Source organism: Mchenga conophoros, linkage group LG7, assembly GCF_057382185.1.
Source record: "Mchenga conophoros isolate Kocher_MC1m ecotype Shallow Benthic linkage group LG7, M_conophoros_male_GT1.1, whole genome shotgun sequence".
In the NCBI taxonomy this organism is placed as follows: Eukaryota; Metazoa; Chordata; class Actinopteri; order Cichliformes; family Cichlidae; genus Mchenga; species Mchenga conophoros.
The window spans coordinates 29,355,301-29,377,756 of NC_140532.1; the positions used below are offsets into that span (position 1 = coordinate 29,355,301).

At 46.3% G+C, this 22,456-nt stretch overlaps 1 protein-coding gene across 3 annotated transcripts; it reads right to left on the minus strand.

Annotated features, from left to right (window-relative positions):
- Nucleotides 1-1,136: 1,136 nt before the first annotated feature.
- Nucleotides 1,137-20,915, minus strand: ppp3ccb (protein phosphatase 3, catalytic subunit, gamma isozyme, b). Of its 3 annotated transcripts, none has more exons than XM_085278774.1 (14): nucleotides 20,026-20,914; nucleotides 14,993-15,190; nucleotides 14,625-14,749; nucleotides 12,307-12,418; nucleotides 12,082-12,227; nucleotides 10,932-11,071; nucleotides 9,308-9,385; nucleotides 9,086-9,180; nucleotides 8,854-8,979; nucleotides 8,686-8,763; nucleotides 6,359-6,443; nucleotides 4,500-4,597; nucleotides 3,591-3,617; nucleotides 1,137-2,763 (listed from the first exon to the last, which is right to left on the minus strand). In XM_085278774.1, exons 1-14 carry the CDS (start codon nucleotides 20,075-20,077, stop codon nucleotides 2,588-2,590), a joined length of 1,536 nt encoding a protein of 511 aa, XP_085134900.1. In that variant the 5' UTR covers nucleotides 20,078-20,914; the 3' UTR covers nucleotides 1,137-2,587. The 3 variants fall into 3 exon arrangements, with proteins under 3 accessions (XP_085134900.1, XP_085134899.1, XP_085134902.1); XM_085278773.1 differs by having other exon boundaries at nucleotides 1,137-2,772; nucleotides 20,026-20,913; XM_085278776.1 differs by lacking the exon at nucleotides 3,591-3,617 and having other exon boundaries at nucleotides 1,137-2,772; nucleotides 20,026-20,915.
- Between the last annotated feature and the right edge of the window lie 1,541 nt (nucleotides 20,916-22,456).

A 22,456-nucleotide genomic window follows, 5' to 3' on the forward strand; every position in this document is an offset into this window, starting at 1 on the left:
CACCATAAAAGTCCTCCGTACCTGCACACCAGAGCTCAGACTGGAACCAGTTCCAACCACACGGCTCAGGGACAGGACTGGTTGTCAGTGTCGAGGCATTCACACATTCAGAACTGGGTTCTTACTTAGCTTCCACTTTTATCATCCTATCACAGTTTTGACCTCCACCTCTGGCTCGACCCCACCCTCTCTCTGGATCTTTGGGTTTTTCTGCCTTCATCATCATGATGATGATGATCACCACCACCACCATCATTATCCAATGTCCAGTCTACATCTCTCCCCAGCAGGGATGTCGAACTCATAGCTGCTCCCTGTCAGTGTGAGAAGTTTAACTGAACATGAGAAAGTTTTTCCACACGATGAAAAAAAAATGCCGTCGCAGGAAGTGAAAGAAATCTGTCAGCGGGACTGTTTGAGCTTAAACTGAGAAATGTGTAAAATTACAGCAAAGCTCTGTAATTTTAACACAGAAAGTTCCTGTTCATTCACAGTGAAAGTTTTTATATTCTTTATTCATTTATAATTTTTCATTTTCCAAAGACATCCAGCAGGCCGGATCAAAGACTTTCCCGAGCCAGATCTGGCCCTTGCACCTTACGTTTGACACCCTTGCTTTTACTCATTGAACACAAAGACGGGAGTCAAATCATTTACACTGAGCTCACAGCACTAATGTTGGCAGGAAAACACAGCCTGAAAGGTCAAAGTTCATCTGAACACCTCTGTGTGCTCATCTCCTTTGGTTCTCCAGAAGTCCAAGCAGCAGATCTCCTGCTGTGTCAGGTGTGACCGAGTCACAGGAGATTGGAAATGCCTCTTCCTGTTACTACAGCGTCACACCTCCCAGCTCGCTGTTGACGGTTTCTGCTGTGAGCAGTCCAAACACCCCCACCACCATATTTTATTTTTTTAATTAAATTGAATCATCGTCAGCCTTTCCCGCCTGGCTGCGAGCTACTTCACGTGGAGTGAGCAGCAGGTGATGATGTGGAGAGTCTGCGTTGCTTGGTAACAGATAAAAGCTGCACAAAGGACCACCTCCCACGCCGCACTCTGATTGGCAGCTGCTCGGCGACCTGTTCGCACACAGACGGCGTCCTTGAGACCAAAGCACACACAGACACACACTGAGCAGCTGTTGTTGAGTTTTTATTGAATGAGTGAAACGTCTACAGAGATGAGGCCTCGCAGGAACAAATCCAGCTGCTTACAGACAAACATCCAGATGTTTTTTCCTCTCTGTACATTCGGTGAGATATGTTCTGAGAAATGAGGCCCGGCAAACCCCCCCCACCAAAAATAAATCAAGAGTCAAATCAAACCCACGCAGGTCCTCATCACACCTGAAGCACACCTGAAACTCCCTCCTCCTCTTTGTGTGAAGGGCTCTTCTGTTCTACTAAAACTGCCGGTCTCAATCAATTTCAATCAAAAATGACGTAAATTATTAATATTGATGATTATGATTATTATTTACATCCAGCTCAGAGACTAGGAGGATCGGTGGTTTCTGACTGCCGTCATGTTAAATGATTCAGCTTTATTCTGCGTCAGCACTCAAGCCATTTATTAACAGATGACTTTATTTATGTACACTTTTTTTTTAAACTTTTTTTCCTCTCACAAGTTTCACAAATTATAATTTTCAGATTTTCTCTGATTTGTTTTGGCAGAATTCTCTTTTGAGTTTTTAATTCATTAAAATATTTTCTCAGGCTGTCATTTCCATTTTTCTCAGATATTTTTGACCAATGATTTTAATATAATTCTTTTATAACAATTTCCCCAAAGAGCTGCGATGGATTTGTAAAGGTGCATTTCACTAAAACGCGCTGGAGCGCCAGTGGAGGCCATGTTAAACTCACTCCTGTAAAACAGGAGCATGACGCGTTCCCAGCTTTTCCAAAATATCGGAATATAACAGATCTGTCTGAAGTTCAACCGGCCGGGGAGGCTCGAGTCATTTTTCCAGAATTAGGAGCTTCAGCTCAGAAACTCAGTTTTAATAAAGCAGAACCTTCAACTCTTTCCCTCCACTGCCTCCACACCTCCACTCTCGCTCCGCCCCCTCCCACCTGGATAGTTAAAGCCTAAGTCTATGTTATAAAAAAAAAACAAAAAAACATCACATTGAAAAGAGGGAACAATTAAAATATACATATATTATAAATGTAAATACTCGCTCGGCGGAGCTCAGTCACACTATCATTGGCATAAGAAAGGATGGGTGTGTGTGTGTGTGTGTGTGTGTGTGTGTGTGTGTGTGTGTGGGCACGAACACAGCGTTTGAATGAGCGTCACTTCCTCCCCGGACCAAAGAAGAAAAAAGAAGAAAAAGAGGTGTGGCTGATACGAAGGTGTGGCATCAAGTACCAGCTGCCTCCTGATTGGAGGCATCGAGCGGCGCTGAGACTTTTCCTGTTCAGTCTGGATCTACGATATTTAACCGATGATGTAATAAATAAAGCGCGGCGAGTCGCTCGGACTGAACGGCCTCGTCTGCCGCTCGTGACGGAGGGAGGAGGGAGGGGAGGAAAGGAAAGGAGGCAGGGAAGGAGAGAAGGAGGGAGAGGAGGGGGAGGGTCTAGGCCTGAGCGTTGGTGCCGTTCTTGTCCGGGGGTCCGGTGCTCGCCGGCAGGTTGTTGAGGGAGGGCGGGGCCTCGTGCTGCTTGCTGTCGCGACGCGGCGGCATCCTCTCGTTGATGCGGTCCAGCCCTCGCGCCTCCTCGAAGCTCTGGATCTTGTGCTGCGGGTTGAAGCCTTGAATGGCTGCGAGGAAACAGGAAGAGGTTAGACACGAGGAGACGTCAAGCACAGCCGGGTCAGAAGGTCACCGCCAGCGCTGGATGCCGCCGTCCAGCTTTACTTTAAAATGTATTTTCAATGTCTGCACGTAATGCTAATATTTTATGACACATTTCAACGATTTCTCCTAAAAATAAATATCTGGTGAAAAAAAATCATGTTATTGTGTAAAAAAACTTTCCAGTTTTAAGAAATATTTTAAAATAATTTTGAGATTTTTCTTTAAAATTTCAGTAAAATACTTCTATTACTTTTAACAAATTCCATTTAATTTATAAAATAAATTGTCAAAAATGTAAAGAAAACATTTAATCAAAATTATTTTCAGCAATATTTTTGTACTTTAAGGATATTTCTAATTAGTAATATATAATTATGGCAATTATGTTAATATTATTTAGATATTTTATTATTTACCATTTAACATTTTAAATTTTAGTAACAGATTAGTATTTTACTACAGTATTTTATTAGCGTGTAACATCATTAAAAATATTTCACTTTTTATTTTAGAACTTGTGTGTGAACTTTTGCTGTCCTGCTGGCTCGTTTCTGACCCGCTGCACAAACAGTCACTTTTAAAAACACGAAGAGAAGCTGAGGAAACTTACTTGAAACAGGACAAAGACAGCATGAAGACAAAGAAACAGGTGATCAATAATCAGCTCTCACATTAGCTCATAAAAGGTTCAGGTTGAACATTAGACACCAACAGCACAGACATATTTCAGAGTGGGTGAACACAGACAGTCACACAGAGAGTCGGAGGGTCGGTTGCATACCTCGTGCCTCTTCTGCCTCTACGGTGGCTGTGTAAGCGTGAGTAGAAGTGCCATGCCAAAAAACCAATGGAGAGAGAGTGGGAACATTATATATCAATGCATTCAGTCAGTCACGTTATCAGTCCTGTTAACATGGAGTCAATCATCATACAACCCCACCCACCCCCCACCACCCCACCATCCTGACCACAGAGTCCGAGATTAGAGCACAGCTAACATCTTCATTGGGTTTATGGGGGTCTGTCGGAAACCGCAAAGACAAACCACCCGCGCCTGACTCTACCGTCATATCAAAGTGACGATTTTGGCGTCTAAACGTGACGCAGCTCCCAATCGGTCCTGATTCAGTGGTGCAAAGTTCATGCCGCCAACTCCGACCTACCCTGCTCTGAAGTAAGACCCGCTGGTTAGTCTGACCCTGGTGATGATGGTTTTTACCAGGGGGACAAAAGGTCGAGGTTCAGGCGACTACTTTTACATTTAATATGAATTCACCTCCATAAATACAGACGTTATACATATAACCTGGAATATTGCCACAAGCTGCAGCTGATGAAGTGATCTACATGACCAGATCAGGACCAGGAGTGTGGGTGAAGTTTTCAGGCTTTGTAATAATAAGTATAATTAGCCATTAATCCATGAAAATAAGTAAATGCAGTTTGATATGTGCTTGCTCTCCCTGCAGCCGTTCGTCTTTGAAGGCCAGTGTGCTGCAGAGATGTGCACAGGTTGGTCCGTCACAGGAGAATTGAGGACACTCGACATTTCCACCAGGCTACATGCTGATGAGGCGGGGGCAGTTTCTCGGCGGTTAGTCTCTCGGTGTGAGTGCAGGCATGGGGCGGTTAGTGTTAGCTGGACTCTGGGTTAGTGTTTGGTGGGATGTTCCGCTGCGCTCGCACTCACCGCTCTGCAGAGTCCGCCGACCGCCGGACAAAACACCGAGGGGCAGCGTCCCCGTCGGGGTCAGCCCCTTCAGCTGCAGTACGCTCTCGTTCTCCTCTCTGTCGACACACAAACACAACATCATTAGAGAGTGTCAGCTGATCGTGTCACCGATGAGGCACAGTTAACTTCAAAAGCCTCCAGACAGGAAGTCTAAATATGACGGCGTGATGTTTTCAGAGACAGCACAGATGGGAGGAGGAGGTCACTGCTGCACAACAAACCTGAAAGAAGAAACAAGGACTCCTCCTGACCAGGTTCACCAACATTCTACCAGATTAGCTCTCCAGATTATTGTTTATGATATAACCAGAGCTCAAAGCTCCACACAACCTTTCATAGCCTCCTGTGTGTTTCCTGTGTGCCAACACAGCAGAAACTAGGAACAAAGCACGTTTGTAGAGCTCCAGCTTGGGAGCCTTTTTAAGCTCTGCTTAGGTGGAGGTACTCTTTATTAGCAACCACACTGAGATGCAAACACATGCAAACCTCTTTCTCAGTTTTCTGAGGAAAGCTTGTTCCTCTCCACCAGGAGACAAGTCACCTGTTCAGTCTTTTACTGCAGATGACGGGATTTGCAAAAATAACTGAAACATGAAGTGATTTTCATAAAGACATAAAAGCTGAAAGACGTGGTCAATCACTGGCCTGCTGCAATTTTTTTATTCACCCTTCTAATAAATAAATAATAAATAATAAAGGTGCTGCTCTATCCAGACAACACACGGCTATTTGTTCCTACTCGGCTGATGTCAGTTCTCTAAAGAAGTCAGGGTTGAATTCATCTGTGGCTGAACTAAATGTTTAGTTCTACTAAATTACTCAAACTGTACAACAAACTGATTTGTTCAAACATAATATTTGTTTAGGTCAAACCCGAGTAACTGAAGCCAAGTCTAAATACCAGGCAAACACACCCTCGTTTGTGTTGGTTAGGTGTGAAAAAATCCCACCTTATCAGTCCGACTTTGTCCAAACCACACCGACTTTTCGCCTGATTATAGCCAAAGCCAATCAGAATTCAGAACGCTTCTGGTACCAAAGACTGTCCATTTCCCAACATGTCTAAATATTCATGTGCAGATATCTGTTAAACCTGTTAGTTTAGAAAGCATTAATGAGCTTCTGTTAGCAGCAGGTCCAATGAAACGCTGCTGAGCTGTTCAGATTCCCGTACACGGGCCAATATACATCTGGTTAACTGGTTTAAACTTGACCTGTTTTTTCAGGCTTTTGTTCTTTGCACGTGTCTGTATCTGTGGTTTTATATCATATCTGATATCCTGGGTGTGGGACCGTTTCATTTGATTTTATTATAGTCCTAATTTTCATTTTATGATTTGCACTTCAGTAAAAAGACACCAAGCTGTAATGAAACAAAGTTCTCGGTTGAAGAAGTGAGTGCAAACAGAAGTAGAATTAAACTGCTGATAGAGATCAACTCAGTCATAAAGACGGACTGAAGATAAGGAGCCTGCGATGCTTTCCTGAGCCTTAAAATAACAGCAAGACATTTTCTGAAGAGGAGCAGTCACACTTTAAGGACAAATTATTCTGACACACTTCCACAGAATCAAAGGAGGACAAATGTAAACGACTGAGAAACTCATTAGCCTTAAATCAAAGTGGAGCAAAACTCTCAGTACCGTGCTCCAACAACCTCTTTATTCCACATTTTAGAGTGACGATTAAAAAAAGAAAGAAAGAAATCGTACAGAAAAAGGACTTAAACCGTCTCCTGCTTCTAAACATGGCCCTGATGTTAAAGAGTCTCATTGCAGTATAAACTTCACCCAAACCTTCAGGAATATAAAACACACCTGAGCACGGAGAAGACGCGAGCCATCTTTCCAATCGCCCGGATCTTGTTCCTGATCACCTCCTTCCTGACAGCCGGAGCGCCACCTGAGGAGCAGAATGGAAAAAGTCTTGAAAAGTTTGGTGGCATTTGAAATGAAGAACTCGATCTATACTGCGGAAGCTTGTCAGGGTCGACGAAACGTTCGTAAGGATATCAAGATGCGAGTCTGACTGTTTTTAGAAATTGAGGCAGAACTGGATTTAACCAAGACATCTGCAGAACACAGTGAGAAAAACCTCAGAGCCAAGCAGCTGGGTCGGAGAATTCAACCGTGTGAACCAGCCTTAAATCAGAAATAAGTAACTTGTGCACAGAAATAACAAACACACAGACTTTAAAAAAGTCACATGCATAGAAAAATACACCGAATGTGCAGACTAGTTATGACCTGATGGGAACTTCTAACTACCACATAATAATTTGAGCAGAGGAAAAGTATATTTTTAAGCAAACAAATTGGTCTAAAATTTCACAAATTCAGTGAACCGTCACACGAGAAAACAGATGATGCACAGACATATTTAAACCCAATGAACCCGAGCACGTCACCCATGCAGCGAGTTTTCAGTAAGTTTAAAGCATTATGACACATTTATAGTTCAAGTTGTTTCTCCCAGGGGTGTCAAACATAAGGCCCAGGGGCCGGAAGCGCCCTAGAAAAGTAGCTGTCTTTGGTAAATGTGATTGAGGGAATACATTTTGGACTTTTAACAGTTAAAAACATTTTCTTTCAATCTCAGTTTGCTGCAGTAAATTTGATCCAGTTTATTTTCCCCGAGTTTTTTTTTTAAATTTAATTCCAGAGCTCATCATTCAAAAATACCCAACAGGCTCCTCTTTTTTCATCATTCCCCGTCCACACAAGTAAAGACTATTTAAAAATAGTTTCCTCAGTTTCTTGAGCTTCAGGCCGACACTGATCGAGCTGTCGGAGTGGATTCACAGTTCTGCCCATTTCCTGCTCCAGGTTTTTATTCCTGAACACTCGTAGAGCAGCTTTGTATGCACAATTCAGAATAATGCTTCTGTATCTGATCCTGAGCCTCAGCTCACTCTGAAACAAGCTTTTTTTAGCTCATCTTCCTTTAAGGAAACCATGTTCTGATTGTCTGCCCTGGTAAACAAAACTTTGACTCTCTGTGACATCACAAAGATCCAAGACTAGAGGAAGCTGTGATAACCTGAGTGTTTAATGCACACGCACACAGCTCGATGTCGTCTTCCTTTCAGAGACCTGCTGAAGTTTTCTGAGCATTAATGATTAATTCAGAGGATGAGTGATAATCTGAGCTGACCTGTAACTCTGACGGAATAAAACATTTATTTCTTCCTGAATCAGTAAGACTGTAAACCCCACAGCAGGTATCTCCTTCATCTTCCTCATAACCGTCTCATTGTTAGCAGAGATTATCACAGTAATAATCAGCGAACCACAGAGGAGGCGGGGCTAATAGCGACTGCGCTCTCGCAGTTATGAGCCAAACTCGTTCTAACAGCTGCCGCCACACATCGACTTCCCTCAGGGTTTCACTTCCTCCCTGGGCCCCAACGCATCTGATTCATTTACATTCAGTGTTAAGCACCCGCTGCAGGTCGCCATGGCAACACGCCAGATACTACTGACAACTTTTTTTTTTTTTTTAAGGCTTCTCTGACTCGCCGGCCTCCACAGTCAGCCTGTCAGCAGCTAATAAAACACCCCAGAGCACCATCTGGCTGGCATACAGCACTTCCAGTGAAGCTGATCTAAACCAGAACATCTCAGCCCTGCTCTCTATGACATCACAGAGATCCAAAAGTAGGGAAAAAAAGGGGTAAACTGGGTGTTCAGAGCAGTGTGCATGCTGAGCTTTGGGCTCACAGAGATTACTGAACACAGACTGAGCTCATGATTAGATATTTTACCATGAAAGTCCCACTGGAACAGCAGAGACATGGATCAGATCCACTTTACATCAGCTCGACTGTAAGAAAACTAAAGCTTTCAGCACAGAGTTGTGTTTTTATCACCGCCATCAGAGGTCAGTGTCGTGTGTTCAAGGATAGTCTGATATCCTGTCTCACTGCTGCGAGCTGCACTTTATCTAAGAAAACCGCACAGAATTCACTGTGAAGACAGTGAAAATAAAACGTGTGAACCTGCTGCAGGAGGTATGTGCGACACCCTCGTGACCATGTGAACCTAACATGGCAAGAAATGCAAAGGTGCCAAACTGCCGTCCGTGCAGGCCGAGCCTTACTGAGCATGTGTGGAAACTAAATGGGTGTGGCTAAAGGCGTTCTTACCCTCGCCCGTGTCGTCGGCTTCGGATAGGAGCTCGTCATCGGAGCAAATGTTCAGCACGTTCACCAGCATCTCCGTCACTGTTTCAGAGGACACACACAGCGGCATGTCTGATTGGTTATCACAGAATGCAAACTTTAGAAAGATCCTCCCTCCTCTTTGACCCTCACCTTTCTCTCCAACGAAGGGCAGAGACCAGGTGAAGACATCCATGAAGTTGGGGAGCCAGTAAGGGTGAGGGGAGCAGTTAAACTGCCGAATGTTCATCACGTTGTTCTCGTATTTCAGCACCGCCGCTGAGGACCACACACACACACACACACACACACACACACTCATTATCTTGACTCCATCAGCCTGCCTCCTGCTGCCATGGTTTCCCTCCTCCTCTGGTCCTCTTACCTTTGTTGTTGTACACATCCAGGTAGTTGGGAGCCGAGAAGATTGTGATTAAAGAAGGAAACCCCGTCGTCTGACTTTTCCTGTACATTCGATACCTGCCGGAGAAAAATGGACGGTGCTTTAAAAACACTGCACTTCCTCTAAAATCCACGAGGGGCAGGCCGCACACACACACGGTCATGAAAACACACTTTTGTTTATAAACAGCCGTAATGAACTCACCCAGCGTCCTGAGCTTCATGTGCTCGTATTACAGACAGCAGGTTATTGTTCATCAGAAAGTCACAGACTGCCGGGTAACTGAAACACACACACAACAAGAAGAGTTTTAAAGAACGGCTTTTACAAGACAGACACACACACACACACACACACACAGATGGAGGTGATCTCACTGAACGTGATGAGCATCAGAACCGCCTCCTCCAACCCACCGCAGTTACCATGACAGCTAAGAGAGCTGCTCAAACTTGAGTATGACAAGCGATGCTGAAAGCGCTAAAATTAGGATTAATTAAGGTCGGGGCTTTACACGGGGGGGGGGGGGGGGGGGGGGATCAGATCCTCACAGAAATGCCAGCTCACTTCAGAAAATCATACCCCACACACACACACACACACACACACACACACACACACACACTTCCTGAGTTTTTTTTCTTTAATCCACACTCACTCAAGTAAAAGCAAAGCCCAGAAATGAATCCCCTTCATCACTTGACTAAAGTTCAAGGAGATGATTCATTCAGCAAACCACACATTAAAGAAGATGGAGGCGCCTTCATGAAGCTCAGTCTGCATGGGTCAGGTGTGCAGGTGGTGTCACACAATCATCACTTAAACCTGAGTTTAAGCCTGAGCCTGAGGCCACCAGCATCATGCAGCCCGAGGCTTACAGTTGAGGAACATTTCAATTTATTTTTGTATAACACCAAATCACAACAGCAGCTAACTCAGGGAGCTTAATAAAGACCCCACAGTTATCACATGACACCCTTTGAGCAAACGCTTGGCGACATTTGAGAGAAAAAACTCCCATTTAACAGGATGAAACCTCCAGCAGAGGTCACCGATGCTTCGCGTCAGGAAGTGCAAGAAAACATTCTGTCTTAAAAACTGCAGGGAGCTATCGGTTTACTTTAATAAAGGATACACTTCCTGTATCGGTGATTGATAGGAGCAGACTTTTATTGAGCAACGTTTAAAAAAAAAAAACCAGAACAAAAAAAAAAAACAAAAAAAAACCCCAGACCTTTTTACTGACCCTAAAAATAGAGACGGGAAGTAAACTTCTGATGCTGCTGCCTCTGTTCTTGAATTATTTCACGTTAAAATCGATGCAGCGTCACATTTTTCTCTCACTGTATATGTGGCCTCCACCCTAAGTAAGGCCGTCTTTACTTCCTGTAGTGGTGTGGGTCTGTGTGGATCCTCCCAGTCAGTCGTGTCCAGTGATGGGTCTGAGACGCCGTCTGAAGCGACCCAGATGCTCACTCAGGTTTGTGTGTGCTGACTCGGTAATAAAGGCCAGACGGCCACAAACATGCTCGCTGTAATGAGTTCTGTAAATGTCGAGCTACTGAAACAAACTAATGGTGGATAAAAGAGGCTTAGGAGCAGCTTTCGTCGCCCTGTGACTTCCGAGCAGTGTCAACGCTGCAGATTCAGCTTAACTATTAAGACAGAGCAGGGAATGCTAATATTTATTTTCAGTATCTGTGTGACAGCGGATTTAACGGCACTCACTTATCCACAGATAAGCCATTGTTTGTAAAAGCTTTAATCAGCTCGGATTAACAGAGCGCTCTGCTTTTTGGTGCTCGGGCGGCAGCAGCGTGGCTTGTACCTGTAGAAATAAGAGCATCCTCTGACACTGTTGTGGCAGAAGTGTTCCTGGGTCTTCTCTGAGCCGTAGTCCTCGCCCGGGTCTGACCACAGCAGGTCGCACATTGGCCCGAATGCCGGAGGCTCCTTAAACCGGTCCAGCTGGAAAAAACAGGAAAATTTAAGATAATTTAAACTCTAAAAGAGAATGTGTCTGTGAGGTTCTCAGTCATCCAGGTCATCGTAGTCAAAGGAGCTTGCAAAGAAAAGCGTCTGGACTTCTTTAAGTTGCTTGAAGACGTTTCACCTCTCATCCGAGAAGCTTCTTCAGTTCTAAGGTCAAATGGTGGGGAGTCCCAGATTTAAACCTCGTGGGAGTATCCCCCCACAGAGGGACAAAAGGACCCCCTGATGATCCTCTAATCGCCTGAGCCAAGGTGTGAAACTGGGTGTGGGTCCCAATCAGCCAGGGTTTCAGGTGAGCTCATTGTGAAACCTCTCTAAAAGAGAATGTGTTTATAAACCACCACCAAGAAGAGTAAATCGTTTCCAGCTCTGATTCTTCGCCTGCCGGCTCTTCTAATATCTTGATGCATTCTCAATCATCCAGGTAAGTAAATCCCAAAAGGCTGATTCTGTTCATCTGGACGTAGCGTTTTCAGTGGGAGAAATGTTTTGTCACTCATCACTCATTAAGGATCAAGGAACTGACCTCACAGCCCCATTGTTCCTTCAGTGGGCTGGTTTCAGTCATTATGTAAATGTACTGTTTATAAGATTGTGGAAACCTGCAGTCAGCTGAGACTGAAGAAGTCACTTGGATGAGTGACGAAAGCTTCTCCCACTAAAAACGCCATGTCCAGATGAACAGAATCAGCCTTTTGGGACAAGAGCCAAACGCTCTCTCAATAACTCTCTCACTCTTCCTAAGGCCCTCCTCCCTAAAAGCACACTTTCTTCTGATTGGCTGACCCCAGTAAGCCAGCCAAGGGCCAGCACATGTCGTAAACAGAGAAGTCAGTGAAGTCAGATTCAGGCTTGTGGTTTATAAACATTTACAAACATTTACGTTATTATTAGAAACCGATGAAAAATGCAAAACTTCAGACTATCAGTGACGTGCCTACTGAAGACTCTGGCTGTCAGCCCTTTCGTGATGTAACACATCTCACCTTTCGTATGTCATCCAGGCAGGTGATCTCAGGGCTTAGACCTCCGTGCACACACAGGAACTGCTGGTTGAGGAGGGCGGCCAGAGGCAGGCAGTCAAACGCCTCCATGCAGGCATCGTATACACGCTCAGAGTACTTTATCTTACCTGGAAACGCACACACACCAAGGTCAGCTGCAGTCAGATAAGCGGTCTCTGATGCTGGTGTGTGAGGACAAACACTTACACTCCTGCTTGAAGGTGAAGTACTCTGTGAGATGTCGGCACTCGTGGTTGCCTCTGAGGAGGAAGAGGGTGTTGGGATGGTTGACCTTCAGGGCCCACAGGTACAGTACACACTGCAGTAACACACACACACACACACACACACACACACACGGATAATCGTGAGAAACACCATCACCTGACTCCACGTGAACAGTTCTCTAAGACTGATGGAGTTAACCGCTCCTGGGTCCAAATTCTCCTTCAGTTAAACAGTCCAGCTGTTGTTGTGAGTGATGTGAGATTTTAAGGTGGGGAGAGGCAACACCGTCATGGTGAAAATAAAGCACAAACATAAAAGGTTTACGCTGAATGTGACATAATAATCAGGATGATAACGTTGGATTATCATTCCCGGTTCACCGCCATGACTGAAGGTGGAGGCCGGCAGAGGAGGAGGTCTGCAGGCTGTGAGATGACTAACAGCAGCCCGACGCTGTGAGATGATCCGCCGCTGTTTACTGACTCTGACAGATTCATTAATTATGGGGGATTAGTCGATGCCATTATTGATCGCTACAGGCCGTGGCCGACAGTCCTCGAGCAGAAACTCTCGGTGCAGAGGGAATACGAGTATCATGGAGAAACCTTCATCTCCATCAGGGAAAGAGCTGCTGAAGCACTGACATGCAGTAAACCGGCAGCTGACGGACGTCATCCTCAACCTCCAAACAAACCCACGGATCCTTTCAGCTGCCACTCACTCCTGTGTTTTTGTGCACCACCTGTTTCAATTTAATGTTTTTTCTGCTCTGAAGGCGTCGAGCTGTTCAACTGAGCCGAGCGCAGAGGAAGACGAGAAGAATAACCAGTGTTGGAGTCAGGCTGCGTGCACGCTGTCATTCCTACATGCAATTATGTAACTTCATGGCGCTGGTAAAGCCACGGCTTGTGTCAGACATGGGTGACTTTACGCTCGTGTTCCCTTTGTTAGTAAAAGAGCAGCGGCACGCTTCACCATTCAGCCTTTGAAAGATGAGACTGGAGAGAACAGCAGGAAAACAGCAAGACAAAATAAAACTACACAACCTCAAAGAGAGGAGACGACCTCAAGAATTTCTGGTTTGTGGCTAAAAAGTGAAGATTTTTAGCAGTAAATGAGATTCCTCTTAGTTTATGGATAATCGGCAAAACTGTCTTTTCTCCAGAGAGCAAACAGTTTGTGCATCAGTCTGCAAACATGTTTATTTGTGCTACAACGTTTTAACACGGGGGCCGACTCACTGCTGCCTGTGCTGGACGTCACAGGAACTGAAGCATGCGGTGCTGCCATGATCATGTGGTATGACTAAACACTCAGATTTGAGCTGCAGTTAAAACTTCTGAGAGACTTTTTCTGCCCAATTAAATGTCTGAAAAGGTCAAAAAACACAAAAGACATTAGAGCAATCGGCTGATTCAGCCGTGACTCAGAGTCGGGACACGCAGCACGCCGTTCGGTCTGCGGCTGTTGAGTCGTCTGGAAAACGAGTCTTTATGAAGACAAATGACCTCTAAACTAACAGAGTTCAGTCAAGCATCTGCTGCTGCAAACTGAGTGTGACTTTGAAACAGGACGATGACACACGGCGTCTCTGAGGTCCAGGCAGAGCTGAGGAGGAGGAGGAGCAGCTCCAGGATGTCCACTAATCCCAAACAAGGAAGCACGACGGCAGCCATACAAATGTCAGCAGCTCCATGCCAGAAGACGCCCGGTGCTCCCTCTGATGGGGCGCAGCTGGAGTTTGAGTTTGTGTGTTTGTGTAAGTGTGTGTGTCTAGCAGGGTGTGTTTGTGTGGAAGAGTGGGTGTGGCAGTCAGGGCGGCGAGGGGGCAAACAGTGTGCCTTTTATTACCCATGACTATTTAAAGATGCCCTGCAGAGCCGTGCGGGCCGAGTCTCCAAATGTCACGCCAGGATTTCTGTACCAACACATCCTGACAACTCCAACACAATAAACAAGACGACTCCGAGCTCTGCACACACTCCCACAACACCCAGGAAGGCTGAAGACGCACAGCAAACCTGGACGGGTATAAGTACGCAGGAGCTAACGAATAAATGAGAGAACGCCCCAACTGCCAACTAATACCCACAAAACAACCCAAAAAAGATTCAAGACAAGCACAAAAGAAAGACCGAAAACAAGATCCAAAAAAGGAAGAAAACAACCCGAAGACAAACAAAGTGACCCAAAAAACAAAAAAAATAATGAAAAAGAGACAAAACAAGAGCACAAAAAGTATAAAAAGGCAACAAATGACATTTCTTTCCTGTGCCGAGGAAGCTACAGACACGCACCTCGATGCTGAAGTAGCCTCGGTCTACGTAGTCCCCGAGGAACAGGTAACGGGTGGTGCTGGGGGACCCACCCACCTCGAAGAGCTTCATCAGGTCGAAGAACTGACCGTGGACATCTCCGCACACTGCACATACAAACACAACAAGCTCAGCGTTACTACAGCCGCTTTCAGACAAAGGCTGAGCTGAGAGGAGGATGATTATGAGCTGTCGCTCATGCAAAGCTGTAACATTAGCGTTAGCAGACCGTGTTCTTTCATCATTAACAAAGAGGAAAACATGCTGGTGATAAATTCTCAGCTGACATCTTTAAATGTCTCTGCACGTCGCTGACATACCAAGTGGGCGGGGTCAAGGCGAGGCTTTACCTGTGATGGGGGCTTCCACCTCAAGCATGCATTTCTCCTGCCGGAGGATGGCGGCACCCTCGTTGATGATCCGCAGGGCCGTCTCCTCCTCCAGCCGACCCTCCTTTACCAGATGGGCCTTGAGCACCTCCAAACTGGGCCTCCCGTCCACGTACAGCTCTTTGACCATCAGGCGGTCTCCAGGAGGATACGGCACGGCTGCAGAGAGATGAAAGAGAGAAGGGACACGGTTACACTGTGACCTCATACAGAACACACAAAACCTTCACCCTTTAGTTTAAAGGGGCTCCATGCTGTTGTTCAGGGACAGAATTGATACTTTTTAATGATGATATTTAATGATATTGAACAGGAACTCGTATTCCTGTCCTGCTGACAGGTGATCGCTTGCTGTAATCTTTAATAAAGGTTGGTCCCCTGTTCGGGTGTTTTCTGGCTGTTTTTGTGCTGTAACATTCCCACGCTCAGATAACGCCTCGTTAGGAATGCTCTTATCATCAGCGAGGTCACGACGTGCCTTTGCAGCACACCTGAGATCACCCGGGTACCCGCGGCTTTGTTTGCAAAGAGCAGGCCCGCTGACTTCAAATCCAAGCTTATCCAGGTCACACCTCAGAGCCAACCACGCAGGCCCACAGGCAGATCAGCGTCGGTGAGGTGTCCGCGGCATGTCGGGGCTCGTCCTGAACACAAAGCAGCAGAGTGTGGCGGCGCGGCCCAGCCCTGCAGGAAATACCAAGCAGCTTATTTCAAGAAAACCCGTCGCTGCTCACAGACTCCAGCAGGCAGGGCCGAGCTTCTACACCCACGGTTACTAACGTTCCTTAAAGGTGTTTGGACCAACGCTGTAAAACCGCTGCTGTAACAACTGTTACTGAGCAGCTGAGCCCGAGCAGATGCACTGCAGCAGGAATCAGAATCACAGTTAAAGAATATATAAAATATATAAAGGCAGGAGGAGAAGGACACATGACATGACTGTCTGCTCTCACCTGCACGGTCCAGGTCATGTGATACATTTATGACCTGGAATCACCTGTGTCTGTCTACATGAACTCAGTGACGGTGCAGTCAGACAGGCGGGTCAGTGTGCGCTGTGATTGGTCACAAACATGTATTTTGTGTTTTTATCACCTTTCCCCGCCACACCGGCTCCGACCGCCCAGTTCACCTGCTGTGAGGTCAGAGGCTGTTTGGTCACCTGACTGCTGCGGTGACATAAACACGGTGATGCACCGAGAGGAAGGTCTAAGAAGACGGGAGCAATCACGCAGACACTGAATGTTCCTGAACACTCGCTCCTGGCACGGCGCTCTAGTTCAGCACGCAGCTCTGAAACCAAACCAGGCCGCACGTGTTCAGCCAATCACGTCGCAGCTCCTCGTGAACTGGTTCATCGAAGTAAAAGCAGCTGCGAGTCCCCACCAGACAAATTTATCTGCCCGACAACTCGGAAGTGAGAGTGGAGTGTGTGAAGAGAGAGAGAGAAAAACAAAACCACGATTGTGAAAAGGAGGTGTTGCCGACCGCTGCAGGAAGCGGTATTCAAATAACCATCAGCAGGAGGGACACAGGAAGAGTGAAACTGCTCAGATGCTTAGTAAACTCAGCCGCGGCCCCGCACTTTGTTTGCTGTTGAAGCCACGCGGCTGCCTGCCAGTCAAACATAAGCAAAGCAGCGAGCCGGCCCAGCACAGATGGCCGCTTGTTTCTGTCTGTGCAGCCAGCGAGCAAACACCAGCAGGACACACAGAATCAGACCTGAGTGCAAAGAAACTTCACTTAAACAAGCAACAGCAACGACAGAACCCACGGACTGAAGCCCACATGCCAAACATGGAAGACCCCCCCTTCCCTTATTTTTATTTATTTATTTATTTATTTATTTATTTTTTGGGGGGGGGTCAGTGCTGTCTATGGACTGGTCTGAGGCCAAACCATCACAGCTAAGGCTTCAGTCTGAGCCTCACATTAACGCCGCCATGCAAACATCTGCACCGACGAGAATGACAACTCGTTAGATAAGAAGCTCATTTTCATCTTGTTTGCATATATATGAACTCACAGCTTCCTGCAGCCGACGCAGCCATCGATAACGAGCAACGTTAACGTGACCGACAGAGAAAAGGAACTGCTCAGGAACAAACCCCACACAGCCGAATAACCCAAACTGACTCATCCACACAAGTTGGAGCAGGTCGGGCTGACAGCTTCACATTACTGTTAATAACCTGCAGTTGTGTGTGTGTTACTTTCAGTCTTGCCTCGAGTTCATACTTGAACACCTCTGCACGACTTCACGCATCTACCACAAACCGAGGTCAAACGCTAGCGCCTGTTAGCTTCAGCGTCACACCTGAGGAGCAGCTCTGTCATCACCTGGATGGTCACCACCTCCTTCCCATCCTCCCTCTGCTCCACTCTGCGTGTGAGGAGGTGCACCCACAGCAAGGCTAAGAGCAGCGAAAGGAGAAACTAACGTGAAGTCTCTCATACTGAGCTCCAATCACACCATAAATACCCAAATACCTGTCTAACTTCATGTGACCCTTAAAGTGCTGCAGATGTGCACCTTTTTGACTGCACAACGCCCGAACGTACAGGGTGAGGGTTGGCGTGTACCCCTGAGCGGGACAGGCCCCAGACGGCACTCCGTGCTCAGGCCCACCCCAAAAAGTCTTAACACCTTAACCACCTTAACAGATCAGCATTTTCCTTCCTTTTGATGTTGGATGGAATAACCATAAGATTATAGGCTTTGGAGACCGTGCTGACCCGATTCTCTGTGGGTGGAGTGGACGGGGTCCAGGGTGGAGCTCCATCACAGAGGCCAGGACAGCAGAGCAATCCTGCTGCATCCTCCAGCCCAGCTCCATCAATCATGAATGAGGACAGAATCATTACACATGCCGAGCGAGGCAGACGGCCCGACTGATTCGATTACCATCGGTAACTAAACCAAAAGGCCAGAACACACATGCACGCGCACACACACAGGGTTCAACAGGAAGCTGCAGATTGGGCTGCTGTGATGAACTACAGCCATCAGCAGCAAGCTGCTCAGCCTGAAGTAATTACATAATTCAATCGAGCTGATTCAGGGCTGCAAACAACACGTGGAAACATCCCAAAGAAAATTCCCAGAATCCAAGTAGGAGCTGTTCTCTGTGACCATTCCCAAATCAAACAGCAACCAGGTTGTCATCAGAGAAAACCAACAGTGAGGCTGAGTGCTCAGGGCAGCTTATCAGAAGGATAAGGTTCTGGACTTTCAAAAACGAACTGATAAACTCTTAGAGTGGATCTGGAAATCCATCCAGATATTCCTGGAAGAGTTGTTGTGTTGGTGCTCACAGATAAACAATCAAAGGTGATTCTGAGCAGGTAACTCCAATCAGAGTCGGCCGTATCGGCTTCCTGAGCGGCGGCACCGGCATTAAGGAGGTCTGTGTAATGACCAGTGGCCCTCCTAAGCTTCTCAAACCCGGTGAGCATATCAAACATGACCCCACCTGCTGCTTCACCCGACACCACAACGACTCAGAGAGAAAGCCGTTTTATTCTCCAGCAACCACCAAACTGGGCTCCAGCGATGGCCCATCTGTGCAGTGCTCCTGATCAATCAGCATACATTAGCCGGCCTAACAGTCGAGTCTAAAACACGCTAAAAACGCTCAAATTCATTGATGCTTGGAGCAGCAGGAAGTTATTTTAGGCTTCAGTGATTCAACAGGAACCAGAGTTCACAACCCAACGCCGCCCGTTTGGAGACACAACTCCTAATAGCTTCATTACTTCCTGTTTCATCATGAAGAAATGATAACGACATTGAACTTAATAATTTTATTCATCTACTGTGTAATAAGCAGGTCTTATAAAACAGTAGATGTTGGTGGGGAGCAGTGTCTCTCAGACTCATGAGCCTTCTGCAGATGAAAAGTTCTGTTTAAATCTAACCGGATAATTTCATTGATGGCTAAAGTGGGCAATAACAACTTTTTAAGGTGCCATCAAAAACTCCAAAAATAAAACAAAAGCAGAAGTAAAGAAAGACACTATCCACCACCATTTTAATATTATTAATATTGTTTCCTGATTGATAATAATAATAACCATGTGGTTATACACTGTGAAATCGCCACAATCATAGCATAACATAAACTAAATAATTTGTGAAATTAAATGGCAGAACATTTCAAATATAAACTAAAACACTAATGATACAATAAAAAACTAAAATATAAATGAAAAAAAAATCCAAAATAAAGATGAACTGAATTATAAAACGTAAAAAATAAAATAAAAATATTTTCATTAAATTATAATAAATTAAATTGATAGGTCTTTAAATGTGGGGTGTGTGTGCAGGGGTTCGGAGAGCCTGTGATGCTGAGCAGGAGGTTGCCTCCGGGCTCGGATGGGCTCGTCTCGGGGGTGTTTGTTCTGCAGAGCGGTGAAGCACCAGCTGCTGCCTCTCTGAGAGCTCTGAACACCGCAGAGAAAAACCGCAGCAGCAGAACGTGGCTCAGTCCTCCACACAAACCTCAATTTCAAACTCATTTTCCATAAACACACACAGCGGGGCAGATTCGGGGGCGGGGGGTTGACGAGGCCAGTTTATTCACCCCTGAACCATTACGAGGCCAGCTGCCTGCCGCACACGGGGCGGTGTATACCCGCGGACAGGATCCAGGTATCCGCGGCGTCGTGCGGACTTTCCGCGTGAACCCAAGCATCGAGCGTGGCTTGACGGCGGGCTCTCACACCGCACACCTACATCTGGAGCTCAGGGCTGCTAAGCTAAAAGGCTAAGTTGTTAGCTGCCGCGGCATCGATTAGCGGGCTGATTGATTGGCCGGACTGCCTGTTTCCCCCTGCCTGGTGGAAGAGGCGTTAAAGCGGGCAGCTCGGGGAGAAATCACCGCTAACTGCGGCTCTGACATCCAGCTGCTCACATTTAGCGAAGCCATTAGCCCCGACACCCGTCAACTTCCTGCCCCAGGAACGCGCTCTAAAGCCGGACAATCACGTACCTTTGACGGGCCGCTCCGTGGTGGAGAGTTTGCTCTGGTCTTTGGCCGACATGCTCCCTCCCTGCGGGCTGCGGGCCGGAAAACAGGAGAAATTCCGAACTAAACTGGACCGATTCTTCCTGACGAGCTAGCAGGCTAGCTGGAGCGAGCTAGCCGCGCTAGCTGGTGGTGGGGCTGGGAGCGGCGGCGGCAGCGCGTCCCTCCGCGTACAGGGCAAGCGAACCGAGTCGAGCTGGAGTCAGACCTGACCAGGGTAGGGAAGAGGGAGCGAGGGCGTCCGTTTCACCGACAAACCGGAGCCTCTCCGCTCTGCCCTACTCCTCTCTGCGGTGCGGTGATGCCGACCCGCGGTCCAGGCAGGAAGCGGCCCGGGCAGCAGCGCCGATCTCTGGCTTCAGCAGCACCGAGCGGCGCGGCGGATCATGTCTCGGCTTTATCCCGTTATTCTCGGACAAGGTGCATCTGTTCCAGGCCGCTGCGCTTCAGTTTTTTCCTGTCGTGATCCGATGTGTCGCCCAGACCCTCTGTCGGATTACAATAATCCGCCGCAAGCGGATTTCCTACAACATGGCTCAGCGCGGGCGGGGGGTTGTGGGTAATGTAGTATTAAAGCGGTATGAATGCGCCTCCTTCAGAGCCCACTCAGCGCGTGCACCGCACTGTCAATGGAAAATAACTGCATAAATAAAAACTCTGCTGTCTACGGTGTGAATAGATAAATAAAGTAAAAATACACAATGTACGGAAAATAATAATAATCTCTAATAAAATTACGGATAAAAAATTACAGATACATTAATAAAAAAATACACCCTACGGAAAAATTTAAGAAATAAAATTAAATAATAAACACACTATGGAAAATAAAAAAGTTTCAGTAAAAAATAATATTAAATAAACACTGTCTGTGGGGCAAAATAAATTAAAATGCAATGTCTTTGGGATAAAATTAAAAATAAACAAATGAAAAAAGGGGGAACATTCATTAAAATAAGCGTAATATAAAATAAGAAGCCCGAGCCGAAAAGTTTCTCTGACACTGTCTTGGAAAAATGTTTAATTACATACACTGTTTACGAAGAAAAATATTATCCTTAAAAACCAAAGTTTCATTGTGACAAAAGTAATATTAGTCTTTAACAAACAGTGAACTCTAAAGAATGGTTTCTTGGTGTTTATTCTAAACTTCGTTCTCAACGTTTAAAGTTTTCATTCTCATTTCAATAAAATAAAGCGAAAAACAAGGAAGTGTCTGATTTAAACGCACTCACAGTAATACTTGTGCTGCGCATTACATGCTGTTACACGCTGAATATGATAGCACACTCAGCAGATCTGAAATACGTCACAAAGAGCCACGTGTGCTTCACTGTCACCTGTTGTTGGATAAAAACATTTAAAATTGTTGGATCTTTTTTTTTTAATTAAGTTCGGCACCTGCTCTGCAGCACGGTCTTATTTTCCTCACGATGACGATGAAGAGGCCACCTGGTTTCTGACGTCACGTGCTGTATTTGTTGGATGGATTTTGCGCAGCACAGAGCTGAAGCCAAACACCACAGCGCCTCCGTGTGGTCACTGTAGGTAATGCCAGCAGTGACCACACGGCGTCCCTTAATGAGCTGAAGGTCTCAGGGCAGGACGTCTCAGGTGATCCTGAGCTTCACACTCACACTGAGAGCGTCCGGCACCGGTTCACTGGTTTTAAAAAAACTGAGTTCTGAATGCTGTGATAAATAAAACATGTATTATTGAATTATTACACAGAGCTGTAAATAGCTCTCAGTCTGTCCAGGGCCGGAAGTCACTCAGTTTCATCACAGAGTTTGATGAGATTTTTCACCTGAAACTCAAAATAAAATCATATAAAATATCATTGAACTAATGAAATAAAATTGGGGCTCAAGAGTTGGGCGTTCGTCTTGTAATCAGAAGGTTGCCGGTTCGAGCCCCAGCTCCGACAGTCTCAGTCGTTGTGTCCTTGGGCAAAACACTTCAGCCGTTGTCTACTGGTGGTGGTCAGAGGTCAGAGGGCCCGGTGGCGCCTGTGTCCGGCAGCCTCGCCTCTGTCAGTGTGCCCCAGGGCAGCTGTGGCTACAATGTAGCTTGCCATCACCTGTGTATGAATGGGTGGATGACTGATTGTAGTGTAAAGCGCTTTGGGGTCCATAGAGACTAAGTAAAGCGCTATACAAATACAGGCCATTTATCATAAAAAGAGAGACGGGTGTGGCCTCGGCCTTCCTGCGTCTGATGTTTGACTCAAAATAGAAACACTTGTTGGGCCTCCTGAGAACCGAGCTTTCACCGAGCGCTTTCCATGTAAGGGGAACTTTGCAGGACCAAAGGCTCCCACCTCAACCCCCACAGGGCTGGTCAGTTCAGATTATCACTGTGTGGCATCTGCATCCCGGACAGCTGCTGTATATAA

Bases quoted from the DNA above. Each gene is read 5' to 3' on its own strand.
- ppp3ccb (XM_085278773.1), bottom strand. From the start codon at position 20,077: ATGTCGGCCAAAGACCAGAGCAAACTCTCCACCACGGAGCGGCCCGTC. The intron at 8,764-8,853 runs GTGAGGGTCAAA...CCTCTGAAACAG, and splicing joins GCCCTTCGTTGGAGAGAAAG to TGACGGAGATGCTGGTGAAC. The intron at 2,773-3,590 runs GTATGCAACCGA...GTTTCCTCGCAG, and splicing joins AGAGGCAGAAGAGGCACGAG to CCATTCAAGGCTTCAACCCG.